Genomic DNA, 15,813 nt, shown 5'->3' with positions numbered 1-15,813 from the left:
GCATGATACAAGAGATGGTCAGAGACTGAAGACATGATACAAGAGATGATCAGAGACTGGGGACATGATACAAGAGATGGTCAGAGACTGCAGAAATGATACAAGAGATGGTCAGACTGCAAACATAATACAAGAGATGGTCAGAGACTGCAGGCATGATACAGGAGATGGTCAGAGACTGCAGGCATGATACAAGAGATGGTCAGAGACTGCAGGCATGATACAAGAGATGGTCAGAGACTGCAGAAATTATACAATAGATGGTCAAACTGTGGACATGATACAAGAGATGGTCAGAGACTGAAGACATGATACAAGAGATGGTCAGAGACTGAAGACATGATACAAGAGATGGCCAGAGACTGCGGACATGATACAAGAGATGGTCAGAGAATGCAGACGTGATGCAGGAGATGGTCAGAGAATGCAGACATGATACAGGAGATGGTCAGAAAATGCAGACATGATACAGGAGATGGTCAGAGACTACAGACATAAAAACAGGAGACGGTCAGAGATTGCAGAGGTAAAAACAGGAGACGGTCAGAGATTGCAGAGGTAAAAACAGGAGACAGTCAGAGATTGCAGAGATAAAAACAGGAGACAGTCAGAGATTGGTAATGACAAGCAAACTCTCACATTGCTGCAGCAGCCACCAAACACTACAGCCACAGACAGCATCTCTTTGATTGGGGGGGGGGGTGATATGTGATAGGGGGTTCTTTGGGAGGGGGAAAGACTTGTGCTGGGGGGTGAGTTGGATGGATTTCATATCCATCCCCCTTGTAGCACCAAGTCTTCTACAATCCTAAAGTGTCCATATATCCTCTCCCCCAAACCACTCCAAGTGTACTGTATGTTTATCTCTCCCCCCCCCCCCCTGCCCCGCAAGTCTCACTTTTAGCCCATTAATAAAGACCTCAGATCAGCGCTGTCCCGCAGAGCTGCATGGCCGTGCTTCCTCCCCGCCTCCTCCTGTGTCCAGGAAAACATCACAGCAGGAGGAGGAGAGGGCGGGGTCAGTGCGCAGAGCTCCGTATGTGTGTGTCAGCCGAGGAGTGATGCCACTTTGCGGCTGCCATACGAAGCGTTGCTCGTGGGAACCAAGACACCCCATGGGCATTCCGGGACTCTGATTCGCCAGGACTATCCTGGAGACGTTGAGCTACGGGCAGATTAGGCTTTTGCGAGGCACCTTGGATTGCGAGGCCTTAGGCAAAGGCCTAATTTGCCTTTATCAGTTCAAGCTTATTTGATTGATATTCTGCATAGGATAGTTACAAGTAAAAAGTAAAGAAAGAAACATATAGGTATATTACAATCCAAACTTTCAACAATGTTATATCATGAAGGTTAGCAGAACAATATCACATATTGTGGTAAAGTAAAAAGAGCATACAGGAAGTGACTGGGATGGAATGGACACAATGGTCTTGGATTGTCCAGATTAAAGCTGATGAAGCTAAAAAGTCTGCAAAGTCAGTTTCCATTGGCTTTTGTAATGCTGATTTTCATGCGTAGAAGGTAAAATATGGTCCAGCAAAACATCCATGCTGATGTGATAGGGATTATATAAAGAGTTTTGGTGAGAACTCTCATTTAGTGAGAACTATGCAGGCTAAGTGTGACAAATCTCTAAACAAGGACTCTGGCTTTAGCAATATCCAGCAGATTTGCTTCTTTCATGAGCTCAGAAAATTTTTACATTTTTAGAGATGCCACAGTTTGTTTGACTTTGGTTTCTTTGTTGTAGCCTACCTGCTTTTCTTACTACAAATTGGGCTTGCTTTTGGTACCATACACTGATCACTGTATATACAGGCTGTGCTACCTATTTTTAAATGTTACACAACAGATCTGCTTTACAGCTCTATATCACATTGAAAATCAACGGACTCAATGAAAACAGTGCCCCATGTCACTGATATCTTATCTCAACAATTTCATCTCAGCAGGGAGGTCAGAGTGACTGTAGGGGTACTCTCTCTAGTGACTAATCAACAAATCTCTACACTTAATAGAAAAAAATATTTTAAAAAAAATAAGCAGCAAGTATTTAAAAAATATTAAAATTACAGTAAGTATTTAGTTTAAAGCAAACCTTTTCCTATGGGAACTCAAAAAGTTGGCTTTATATTTATATTTTCCACATTTTGTCATGCTACAAGCAAAAACATAAATGTATTCTATTGGAATTTTATGTGCTAGACCAACACAACGTAGCACATAATTGTGAAGTGGGAGGAAAATGAGAAATGGTTTTAAATTTTTTTTACAAATAAAATAAAGATTATGACACAACTGTAAACCTATTAAGCCATGGCCTTCCACCTAAATTGAAAGGCCAGGCAAGGAGAGCATTCATCAAAGAAGCAGCCATGAGGCCCATGGTAACTCTGGAAGAGCTGCAGAGATCCACAGCTCAGTTGGGAGAATCTGTCCACAGGACAACTATTAGTTGTACACTCCACAAATCTGGTTTTTATGGATGAGCGATAGGAAGAAAGCCATTGTTGAAAGAAAGCCATAAGAAGTTCCGTTTGCAGTTTGTGAGAAGCCATGTGGGGGACACAGCAAACATGTGAAAGAAGGTGCTCTGGTCAGATGAGACCAAAATTTAACTTTTTGGCCTAAAAGCAAAAAGCTATGTGTGGCAGAAAACTAACACTGCACATCACCCTGAACATACCATCCCCACCGTGAAACATGGTGGTGGCAGCATCATGTTGTGGGGGATGCTTTTCTTCAGCAGGGACAGAGAAGCTGGTTAGAGGTGATTTGAAGATGGTTGGAGCCAAATACAGGGCAATCTTAGAAGAAAACCTGTTAGAGTCTGCAAAAGACTTGAGACTGGGGCAGAGGTTCACCTTCCAGCAGGACAATGACCCTAAACATACAGCCAGAGCTACAATGAAATGGTTTAGATCAAAGCATATTCATGTGTTAGAATGGCCCAGTCAAAGCTTGAGCTATTTTGCAAAGAATGGGCAAACATTTCACTCTGTAGATGTGCAAAGCTGGTAGAGACATCCCCAAAAAGACTTGCAGCTGTAATTGCAGAGAAAGGTGGTTCTAAAAATTATTTACTCAGGGGGGCTGAATACAAATGCACGCCACACGTTTATTTGTAAAAAAAAAAAATTGAAAACCATTTATCATTTTCCTTCCACTTCACAATTATGTGCCACCTTGTGTTGGTCTATCACATAAAATCCCAACAAAATACATTTACAATTTTGGTTGTAACATGATAAAATGTGGAAAATGTCAAGGGGTGTGAATACTTTTTCAAGGCACTGTATGCTTATAAAAAAAACGTACCCGATTAAAAAGATCAGTTGCTGGGGGAATTAGGTCACAGTGAACCTGCTGCTTTGTGTGGACAAAGTACAGGTTCATTCATTTTAAGGTAACTTTTGTAATAACGGTACCGAAAATGCACTATACTTTTAACTTTATCTTGAATACGATTATACACATTTGCATCTCGTTTGTCTCTCAGTAAGTTCTAAGGTGATTTCATGTGTTTGTTCTACCAGCCTGTCCTGGGAGCCCTGAGATCCCATGTAATAAACATGGAACGTGTGATGAAGGATATGCTGGCACTGGAGAATGCAGATGCAGCCCTGAATTCAATGGAACAGCTTGTGAGCTATGTATGCCAGGGAGATATGGACCAGACTGTAAACGTAGGTTTATCTTTTTTTTTTTTTTATTTGCACAAGATGCTAGATCTCTGAAGTGAGCAAACATGAATATAATTTGCTCTGCTTTAGTCCTCAAAGATTTATGTGACTAAAATAATGCTAATAAAAGTATTAATTTATATTAATAGGGATTTCATTTCTACTTCATCTGTAGAATAATATGGTTCCCTCTGAAACAGCTTGAAGATGACTCCTCTTTTACTTTTTTGCCTTAAAAAGACCCTGTCCCCATACTATTTTCACATAATGCCCCCTACACACGGTCGGATTTTCTGACGGAAAATGTTCGATGGGAGCTTGATGTCGGAAATTCCGACGGTGTGTAGGCTCCATTGGATATTTTCCATTGGAATTTCTATTACACAAAATTTGAGATCTGGATCACAAATTTTCCGACAACAAAATCCGTAGTTGTAAATTACGATTGTGTGTACACAATTCCCGACGCACAAAATTCCATGCATGCTCGGAATCAAGCAGAAAAGCCGCACTGGCTATTGAACTTCATTTTTCTCGGCTCATGGTACGTGTTGTACGTCACCGCGTTCTTGACGTTCGGAATTTCCAACAACATTTGTGTGACCGTGTGTATGCAAGACAAGTTTGAGCCAACATCCGTCGGAAAAAATCCATGGATTTTGTTGTCGGAATGTCCGATCGTGTGTACGGGGCATAAGATTATATATTAAATTACCATGTTCCATACATTTAATCCCCTTGTAATTAAAGATGATGTTATGATACTGAACAGGGCTGATGATGCTGCTGTGTGCCACTATCTTGCATATGGCATCCAAGATAGTAGTCAGACTCACAGCTTACCCAAATGACAATATGTAGTATTCTGCTGCTATCACTGAAGAGGCTCACTGAACAGACTCTCATTTATCTGATGACAAGAAAGAGACGCAGATAGTAGGATCTCGCAAAAAGCAGAGCACCGAATATTGATAGGAATGGCACCTCTTCCACTCATAATACAATCAGCTCCTGCTTTCTTTACATTTTTGTACACTAATGATTTTTCTCAAGTTGGCACTTAGTTGTAATCACTGTATGTGTGCACAGATAATAAATTGATGATCTTGCCTGAAGTCCTAATGTTTGCTAAGAAGTAGCTGTACAGGCTCCTGACGTCTACCTACATGGCAGCTGGAACAGGGGCAGGAACAGACAGGAATAGACACATTCAGGAAGTGGTCAGGTTCCTAACAAAGTAAAGCTGCCCATACACTGTGAAAATGTCACTTTGTTGGTGGCCCCATCGGCACCCTCCCGCACAACATTCTTAGACTGAAACTTGTTGGCCAAACAGTGAGATCTAACAGATCTGTTTGGATACACTGACAACCATCACCAGCGACTGTCAGAATACAATAGCCTAGCAAGAGGATTTGTCCACTCACACTGTATAGCATGGATGGAGGAATCTGTTCTCTTGTAACCGTTTATCTAATCAGTTACTATCTAATTAGGGGTTATGACTAGTCCTGGACACAAACAGGGACTGCATTTCTGTCCGCACACAAAGTGGCTGCAGCTTATTGCTTATTATTAGCATATTATTATGTCTATTATTATCACACATTATTATTGTGTCTAATCGCAGCAGCCTTTTCGCTCTTATTCTCCTGTCTGAATGAGGCCTTAAGCCGCGTACACACGATCGGACTTTCCGATGGGAAATGTTCGATGACAGGCTGTTGTCGGTAAATCCGACCGTGTGTATGCTCCATCGGACAATTGTTGTCGGATTTTCCACCAACAAATGTTGGATGGCAGGTTTTCAAATTTTCCGCGGACAAATGTCTGTTGTCGGATTTTCCAAGTGTGTGTACACAAGTCCGTCGGACAAAAGTCCAAAGTACAAATGCATGCTTGGAAGCAGAAGCGGTCGGTCTTGTAGACTAGCGTTCGTAATGGAGAATTAACATTCGTGACGTGGCAAATTATGAAATCTCGAAATGCAGCGCACATTCTCTACTTCTTTAATGGTAAATAATGAAGCTGCTTTGCTGGTGATACTGATGGAGTTATTGCAAACAAATTTTCGAAGCCTTTTTTTTTCTAGTGATATCAAGAATAATATTATTATGCTTTTTTTTTTTAAGGCAAGTTACCACAACACTATTATCCCGTAGTTTTTAAGATCAAAGATACAACTATGTTGGTGTCCCTTGTCAATTTTATATATTTTTTTTTAATGTAACTGCCTACTCCCAAACTGTCATTTGAAGTAAAACACATAGCCAAGTATTATTCTACACAATTTTTTTTATTGTGCATTATAAAAAGAAAACAAATAAAATTAGACATGCTATCTGGCAATAGAACTTAACCAAAAAGTACATTCTATGCATCCAAAAATATAGAAAATATACCAAATCAAATCATTATTCAACCAAAGAAATAACGTCAAAGCAAAAACTCCAAGGCCAATAATAAATAACACGTTATCTCTTCCGATTCCGCAACATGTCTGGTTGACAAACGGCCGTTCAGAAACTAACTGAAAAGCACAAAATGAAAAGCGCAAACTGAAAAGCGCTAAATGAAAAACGCGAAAAGAAAAGCGCAAATCAACACTCGCACAAACTTCTACTAACACGAAATTAGCAGAAGGAGCCCAAAGGGTGGCGCTAAAGAGCTTAAAAACCACGTAGTACGTCTAGTACATCACTACGTTCATAATTGTTGGCCAACAATTGTGTGGCCGTGTGTATGCAAGACAAGTTTGGGCCAACGCCCTTCGGACAAAATTCCATGGTTTTGTTGGCCAACAATCCGGTCGTGTGTACGAGGCTTTAGTCTCTGCATTAGCAGGCTTTGGACCTGTGTTAATGGACAAATGCAGCTTGATTTCAGGTAAATTCTCTGTGCATTTAAGATCATTGACAGGTATATTTGACCTGCATTGACCTCCTAAGCGACATCAAGCTCACTAGAAAAAAAGCAGTCCTAATTTGAACAAAAGCCCATCTTCAAAGGCTTTCACTGTGTTTATGTTCCTGTCTGGTCACAACTAGTGATGACCACTTGTGTGCACATTTACGTCAACACTTCTGCACATATGCCAGAGATCTGCACTTGTGTTCCTGGTTCTGCACACCCTCTGGGACCATTATTAGGGGTTCCACCCCTCCTTTTTGAAGTTTTTATTTATTTTACATTATGGAGAAGACACCAAAAGAGGGTGTGGTACTCAAAGGCAGATAAGATACACAAAATTCTAGGTGGACAGGAGTGAAGTCAGGATATATGGCAGGGTTAGCTCACTGTCAATTTATTTAAGAAATATAAGTTAGCAGGCGCGGCCCCCCTAATCTATGTGTCCAGCCCCCTAATCTACATGCGGGCGCCAGACACATGAACTCCAGTGTTTTTTTTTGGGGGGGGGCAGTGAGCCCACCCAGTTGTGTGACAATAGCAAATTAATATTCGCTATTGTCTTCCTGATTCTCCTCCCTGCCAATCAGGAAGCAGGTCCTGAGACCCGTCACCCGATTGGCCGCCGGGAGGAGAAGCGATTCTATTGGCCGCTGAGTAGAAAGGAGGAGACACAGGGGAAGACGCCATGAAGCATCAGGAGGAGGGCATGCCACCTGGGGGAAGCCTGTGACCCGAACGACTTGGGGGGGGGGTGGCGCGACAGGTGGATTGTTTGCCGCCCCCAACCCCCCCAATAAAAATATACCACCAACCGCCACTGTAAGCAAGTCTACCAGGCTCTACTTATAACTAAAATATCATGTTATGGTGGACTGACCCTTTAAGGCATTGAAGCTATTGGATAAGCATGACAGCCAGGCACTAGCATTTTCAGTGGGAGGTCAGAAATGGCAGCTCCCATATTTCTCTCAATGTATTTTTTCATTAAGCCTGACATATTAATAACCATTTTTGTATGAATATATGTGCCACTGCATGCCAGAGAGATGTTTCTGTACATAAACAAGTTTAACACTGTGTTGTATGCTCCTCATTCCCTTTCTGCATATGAACAATGTGAATAGTGTGTGGTGTACTATGCATTGATGAACCGTGATTATTACTGAGCCAAGCTTACCATTTATGTCTTGTAGTCTGTGACTGCACGGAAAATGGGCAGTGTGAGGAAGGCATCACTGGAACTGGGGAGTGCACCTGTAAGAGAGGATGGATTGGAAAACGCTGTGAAACGAAATTAGGTTACTCTTAATAATTTTTGTGTCTTTAAACACTAAGTAGTTTCAGTATTGGACATAATAATGTCAAAATAACTTTTTCCCTAATTACTTATAGATTTGCCTCCAGTCTGTACACCTCCATGCTCGAGAGATGCTGTGTGCAAGAAGGATAAAACCTGTGAGTGTAAGAAGTTCTATGAAGGTGATGGAAGAACGTGTAAAGGTAATACACCTAATCAGTTGTTATATTGCTCCATTCTGTTTGAGGTCTCACATTACATACACCTCTAGTAGAGGATATGATCTAAAACGGGTTGCATGCTCAAAAACCTAGTATAATATATATATATATATATATATATATATATGGCTTTTTTTCTCAGAATAGGTGCAGGAACTCAACCACGACACCCCACAACCAGTGGCAGCCCATCCATAGAGGGCCACCCCCCCCCACCCCCCATCCATGCGTTCGTTCCCCTGATCTACATGCAGGGCGGCGGATGCATGAATTCCAATCTGGGTTTTTTTTTGAAGCACGTGTTTAGAGCCAGAGGCTCTAATAGGCTTCAAAAAAGGGTGGGCTCGGGGCGCAGGGCACTGCTCCCGAAGCCCACCCAGTTGTGTGACAATAGCGAATGAATATTAACTATTGCAACACTGATTCTTCTCCCAGCCAATCAGGAAGCGGGTCCTGAGACCTGTCACCTGATTGGGCGAAAGGAGACCGGATTGGCCGCCAGGAGGAGGAGGGAGGAGACGCAGGGGAAGCGAAGAAGCAGCCGCCCGCATCCAGGAGAGAAGCCATCTGGATAGGGTAAGTGCGAGGCCCCGACGACTGACCCGGGGGGGGGGTGTGCCCCCTGTGACCCCCGTGACTGACCGACCACAACCCCCCTCCCCCACATACACCCTCCAACCCATATCAAATAGTGGATGTGGCCAAATTTCACTAACAATGGGAGGGTCGTAAAAGGGAATTAAATACCAGGAGTGCATTACACACAGAGTGCAAAGTGTGCCCTCTTCCATAGCTGCTTACGTCTGCATCCACCTTACACATCTCACTTTCATCCCTCTTTAGCTCTGACCTCTGCACACAACCCTCCCCCCCCCCCAATGCCCCATAATCTTCTCCACTCCTTAAAAGCTCCACCATCTTTTGCATGTCTTACTTTTGTTGCTGTAGTAAGCTGAAGCACCCAGATGGCTCTAGTACCTCCCCACACACTGTAGGCAGCTCAGTCTCTCACTTGCAGGGAAATCATCCAGTAGGGGCAGTGGCAGCTGCTCCATTAGGAACACAGGGGCGCCACCATGCGCCTGGCCCCTAATCTACATGCAGGGTGCTGGACGCATGTATTTCAATGTTTTTTTTATAAGACGCACGTCATTAGAGCCCGAGGCTCTAATTGGCTTAAAAAAAGGGTGGTTTCGGGGCCCACAACTCACCCAGTTGTGTGACAATAGCGAATTAATATTCCTGCTTCTCCTCCAGGTCAGGAAGGACTAAAGACCTGATTGGCCAAGAGGAGAAGTGAACGTATTAGCTGGGAGCAGGGGGGGAGGAGCCAGGAGAAGGTATTTCTTCCTCAGGCAAAGATCACTGCTTTAAGGGAGCTGATTCTGACAGTCAGGACCAAGAAGGGTCCTTCTGTCCGCCTTTGTATGAGGCTGCTGGGAAAAATGGTGTCTTCATTCGAAGCAGTTCCCTATGCTCAGTTCCATTCAAGACTACTGCAACACAGTATTCTGTCGGCCCGGAACAAGGAGGTTCAGGCATTAGACTTTCCGATGCACCTGTCACATGCGGTGCGTCAGAGCCTCAATTGGTGGCTCATACCCGAAAACCTGCAGAAGGGAAAATCCTTTCTACTGGTTACATGGACGGTGGTAATAACAGATGCCAGTCTGTCAGGTTGGGGAGCAGTTCTGGAACAGTCTGCGATCCAGGGGCTATGGTCTAAGACCGAGAGGACCTTACCCATCAACATTCTGGAGATCCGGGCGGTATACCTAGCCCTAAGAGCCTGGACTATCAGGCTACAGGGTTGCCCGGTCAGGATCCAGTCTGACAATGCCACAGCAGTGGCTTATGTCAATCATCAGGGAGGCACCCGGAGCCGAGCTGCTCAAAAGGAGGTGACCCAGATCTTAGTCTGGGCAGAGATGCATGTGCCATGCATATCGGCAGTTTTCATTCCAGAGATAGAGAACTGGCAGGTGGACTATCTAAGTCGCCAGCAGTTACTCCCAGGGGAATGGTCTCTGCATCCAGACGTCTTTTTGGCCATATGCCAAAGATGGGGGGGGTCCCAGATGTAGATCTCTTTGCATCCCGATTCAACAAAAAGATAGACAGATTTGTGGCAAGGACGAGGGATCCTCTTGCATGCGGGACGGATGCGTTGGTGATTCCGTGGCATCGGTTCTCACTGATTTATGCATTCCCACCTATTCTGCTACTGCCACGACTCCTTCGCAGGATCAGGCAGGAAAGGAAGTCGGTACTTCTGGTGGCCCCCGCTTGGCCCAGAAGGACTTGGTATGCAGAAATAGTAAGGATGACGGGGGGTTCCCCGTGGACCCTACCGGTACGCCCAGACCTGTTATCTCAAGGTCCAGTGTTCCATCCTGCCTTACAAACGCTAAATTTGACGGTTTGGCTATTGAGACCCACGTTCTGAAGAGTTGTGGGCTTTCAGGTCCTGTCATATCTACCTTGATCAATGCAAGGAAGCCAGCTTCCAGAATGATTTATCATAGAGTCTGGAAAGCTTATGTATCCTGGTGTGAATCCAGGGGTTGGCATCCCAGAAAATATGTCATAGGTAGAATTCTTGATTTTCTACAATTAGGATTAGAGATGAAGCTGGCCTTGAGTACCATCAAGGGCCAGGTCTTGGCTTTATCGGTATTGTTTCAACGGCCACTTGCTTCGCATTCTTTGGTCCGAAACTTTATGCAGGGGGTGATGCATCTTAATCCTCCGGTTAAGGCACCTCTAAACCCCTGGGACTTGAACTTGGTTTTGTCAGTGTTACAGAAACCACCTTTTGAACCAATACGTCAGATTCCTTTGGTCTTGCTGACAAGGAAACTAATTTTTCTGGTAGCCATCTCTTCTGCTAGAAGAGTATCAGAATTGGAAGCTCTTTCCTGTAAAGAGCCTTATTTGATTATACACAAGGATAGAGTGGTATTGCGCCCTCATCCTAGTTTTTTACCGAAGGTGGTTTCAGATTTTCATCTAAACCAAAACATTGTTCTGCCTTCCTTTTTTTTAAGAGCAGTCAAGACCTATCTGGGAGCAACTGCTCAAATTCGCAAAACAGATGTTTTGTTCATGCTGCCAGAGGGTCCCAGTAGAGGACAGGCAGCGTCAAAAGCTACCATTTCTAAATGGATTAGACAATTGATTATTCAGGCTTACGGTTTGAAACAGAAGATTCCTCCGTTTCAGATCAATGCAGCTTCCACAAGGGCTATTAGTGCTTCTTGGGCAGTGCATCACCAGGCCTCTATGGCTCAGATCTGCAAGGCCGCAACCTGGTCTTCAGTTCATACATTCACCAGATTTTATCAGGTGGATGTGAGAAGGCATGAGGATATCGCCTTTGGGCGTAGTGTGCTGCAGACAGCGGTACAGGGTCCTCAGGTCTGATTGCACCCTACTTGGTTGTGTTCCCCCCCTCAGTTGGCATTGCTTTGGGACATCCCAACAGTTATTACTGTGGCTCTGTGTCCTGTGATATCCGAGAAAGAAAATAGGATTTTTTATAACAGCTTACCTGTAAAATCCTTTTCTTTCGATGGACATCACGGGACACAGAGGTCCCGCCCCTCTTCTAATACACTTATATTGCTTTGCTACAAAACTGAGGTATCCCTGGAAGGGGAGGGATTATATAGGGGGTTGAACTTCCTGATCAGGGTGTGACCAGTGTCCAATACCTAAAGGTACCTACATAACCCATCAGTTATTACTGTGGCTCTGTGTCCCGTGATGTCCATCGAAAGAAAAGGATTTTACAGGTAAGCTGTTATAAAAAATCCTATTTTTTGAAAGCATTCTTATTTTATAACATTTCTTTATACCAGCCTGTAATTATGTATATATATATAAATAAAAGTAGTTGATGTTCCAGACACTCAATGGATGTCAGTAAATTAGCAGATAAAATGTTTCACTCATACCGCGCACGGCCTAACTTTATCTTGAAAGCTATTTTTCACCTTTGCTAAAGTCCTTTGAAAGAGATATGTACAGTATATAGAGAAGAGAGTGATGGGCAGTGGTGTTAGTATGGTTTAAATATGACATGTGCACCCATTTTATAGCAGATCATCATGACATTATTATTATTATTATTATTATTAATAATAATAATATTTTTTCTTTTCCTGTAGTGGTAAATCTATGCCTGGCAAATAATGGTGGCTGTGATAAGAATGCAAAGTGCTCACAAAGTGGTGTGAAAGTGACTTGCAGCTGTCTGAAAGGATACAGTGGAGATGGAACTGTCTGCACACCCATTAACCTATGTGCTGATGGACTAAACGGCGGGTGCCATGAACATGCCATCTGTACCATGACAGGACCGGTAATGTCTGTTAATTCCATTTATTGACGAAGCTAAAAAAAATTGTTTTACAAAAGTTCAGTGTTACTGTATTCATTTATATACCGTAATTCAGTTTTTTCTCAGTCATAGTACAGCAGTGTTTCTCTTAAAGGAATCGAACATAAATTGCTGTCTCATTTTTATATTTTTATTATTTATTTAAACAAAATAGATTGCATATTTTTGAATTGACTTGACATTTATACCTGCACTAATGTTTTCCATAGTTTACAATTAGGCAGATAATGCAGATTATATTGTTAGTAATAAAACAAGGGGCTTGCAATATTCAAATACCACATGCACAGGTCAGCGATAACTTTATGGCCAGTGACAGGTTAAGTGAATTGATTCTCCTTAAAATGTCATGTGAAAGTTGATTAGATATTTTAGGCAGCGAGTAAACATGTCCCTGAAGTAGAAAAAAATGGCAATTTGTTGTGTATGGGGCTGCATCGCCACAGACCGGCCAGGGTGTCCATGCTGACCCGTGTCCGTAGCCAAAGGGCAAGTAAGCATCAGAACTGGACCATGGAGGAATAGAAGAACATGGCCAGGTCTGATGAATAACATTTTCTTTGACATCATGTGAATGGGCGAGTGCATGTGTGTCGCTTACCTGGGGAGGCACCAGCATGCAGTATGGGAAGAAAACAAGTGTGAAACAGTGTGGTGATTTGGGCAATATTCTGCTGGGAAACCTTCCTGCTGCCATTCATATGGATGTTACCAGAAGCCTAACTAGAACCTTGAGGGCCCCGGTGCAAGAAACCATGAAGCCCCCCCCCCACCTTTGTTCCAGGGGCCCTTCCCACTGATCCCAGGGCCCTTTTTCTCCTGTCGCGGGGCCCTGTGTTATGGTCCTGCAGTGGGACCCCTTCCTGCCATCTTGGGTAGGGTTGCCATCTTTTCTTCAAGCCCAACTCGAAGACTTTAGCAGCACAGGGCAAAAACATTTTTTCTAGTATACACTATACTTATATTTTGTGATTAAATAACATTTCTAATTGTATATATTTAATCACAAGAGTCCCCTTACACAAGAGTCCACAGAGTGCCATCTTTACATTTGAATCCAGAGTTCCACTTTATATCTGAATCCACAGAGTTACCCTTTACATTTGAATACGCAGAGTTTCCCATTTACATCTGAACTCGCAGAGTTCCTTTACACTGTAAGGGGGACTCTGCAGACTCTGATATAAAGGAGAACTCTGGGGACTTTAATTTAAGGAAGAACAGTGAGCACTCTGATGTAAGGGGGAACACTACCGAATGCTGTAAAGAGTAACTCTGATATAAGGGGGTCCCTGGTAACCAGAGCCCCCACTTACATTATCATTCCCAGCATTTCCCTTTAATTAGGGTTCCCAGAGCCCCTGTTACTTCAGAGTCTGCAGAATTTCCACTTGCACTGTAAGGGCCCTTCCAAAGGGGTGGACCGATCGGACAACCCATTAATCTGTATTGGGAGGCAGATGTAAACAGCATGTGTCTGTCTATACTCCCTTGGATCCGATCCAGTCTACTGAAAACAAAATATATGGATGGGAATCCGTTCCCCATTTGCTTGGTGGATTGGATCAGATGACAGTCAGGTTTTTTGCAGAATAAAAAAAAGCAAATCTCATAGTGACTGATCGAGTATGAACAGCATGTAATACAGAATTTATTGATAGTTTTTATGATGTAGGTTTAGTGACACTTTAATAGTGTGATTGGATTTTACTTTGTAAAACTTACTTCTATAGGTTTTGATAATACTTTGTAGTTAGCTTAAACCATTTTACCATTTTACATTTTACCATTTTTACATTTGTGTGGATGTGTGTGTATATATATATATATATATATATATACAGTATCTCACAAAAGTAAGTACACCCCTCACATTTTTGTAAATATTTTATTATATCTTTTCATGTGACAACACTGAAGAAATTACACTTTGCTACAATGTGAAGTAGTGAGTGTACAGCTTGTATAACAGTGTAAATTTGCTGTTCCCTCAAAATAATTCAACACACAGCCATTAATGTCTAAACCGCTGGCAACAAAAGTGAGTAAATGAAAATGTCCAAATTGGGCCCAATTAGCCATTTTCCCTCCCTGGTGTCATGTGACTTGTTTGTGTTACAAGGTCTCAGGTGTGAATGGGGAGCATGTGTGTTAAATTTGGTGTTATTGCTCTCACTTTCTCATACCGGTCACTGGAAGTTCAACATGGCACCTCATAGCAAAGAACTCTCTCTGAAAAAAAGAATTGTTGCTCTACATAAAAATGGCCTAGGCTATAAGAAGATTGCCAAGACCCTGAAACTAAGCTGCAGCACGGTGGCCAAGACCATACAGAGGTTTAACAAGACAGGTTCCACTCAGAACAGGCCTCGCCATGGTTGACCAAAGAAGTTGAGTGCACGCGCTCAGTGTCATTTCCAGAGGTTTTCTTTGGGAAATAGACGTATGAGTGCTGCCAGCATTGCTGCAGAGGTTGAAGGGGTGGAGAGCCAGTCTGTCAGTGCTCAGACCTTACGCCGCACGCTGCATCAAGATGGTCTGCATGGCTGTCATCCCAGAAAGAAGCCTCTTGTAAAGATGATGCACAAGAGAGCCTGCAAACAGTTTGCTGAAGACAAGCAGACTAAGGACATGGATTACTGGAACCATGACCTGTGGTCTGATGAGACCAAGATAAACTTATTTGGTTCAGATGGTGTCAAGCATGTGTGGCAGCAACCAGGTGAGGAGTAGACAAGACAAAGACAAGTGTGTCTTGCCTACAGTCAAGCATGGTGGTGGGAGTGTCATGGTCTGGGGCTGCATGAGTGCTGCCGGCACTGGGGAGCTACAGTTCATTGAGGGAACCATGAATGCCAACATGTACTGTGACATACTAAAGCAGAGCATGATCTCCTCCCTTTGGAGACTGGGCCGCAGGTCAGTATTCCAACATAACGACCCCAAACACACCTCTAAGATGACCACTGCCTTGCTAAAGAAGCTGAGGGTAAAGGTGATGGACTAGTCAAGCATGTCTACAGACCTAAACCCTATTGAGTATCTGTGGGGCATCCGTAAACGGAAGGTGGATGAGCGCAAGGTCTCTAACATCCACCAGATCCGTGATGTCGTCATGGAGGATTGGAAGAGGACTTCAGTGGCAACCTGTGAAGCTCTGGTGAACTCCATGCCCAAGAGGGTTAAGGCAGTGCTGGAAAATAATGGTGGCCACACAAAATATTGACACTTTGGGCCCAATTTGGACATGTTTGCTTAGGGGTGTACTTACTTTTGTTGCCAATGGTTTAGACAGTA

The 15,813-nt window shown here is 43.3% G+C and overlaps 1 protein-coding gene across 1 annotated transcript in view; it reads left to right on the top strand.

Annotated features, from left to right (window-relative positions):
* The window catches only part of STAB2 (stabilin 2), a 263,642-nt gene that overhangs the window by 211,713 nt on the left and 36,116 nt on the right, over positions 1 to 15,813 (top strand). The window contains exons 56-59 of the mRNA XM_073620305.1: positions 3,540 to 3,689; positions 7,790 to 7,894; positions 7,989 to 8,096; positions 12,284 to 12,477. Of these exons, the coding sequence (XP_073476406.1) occupies positions 3,540 to 3,689; positions 7,790 to 7,894; positions 7,989 to 8,096; positions 12,284 to 12,477 (557 nt within the window). The remainder of the gene's footprint in view (positions 1 to 3,539; positions 3,690 to 7,789; positions 7,895 to 7,988; positions 8,097 to 12,283; positions 12,478 to 15,813) is intronic.

This window comes from Aquarana catesbeiana, linkage group LG03 (genome assembly GCF_042186555.1).
Source record: "Aquarana catesbeiana isolate 2022-GZ linkage group LG03, ASM4218655v1, whole genome shotgun sequence".
In the NCBI taxonomy this organism is placed as follows: domain Eukaryota; kingdom Metazoa; phylum Chordata; class Amphibia; order Anura; family Ranidae; genus Aquarana; species Aquarana catesbeiana.
Note: the sequence above shows the minus strand (reverse complement) of the source record. Positions and strands in the feature narration are given on the sequence as shown.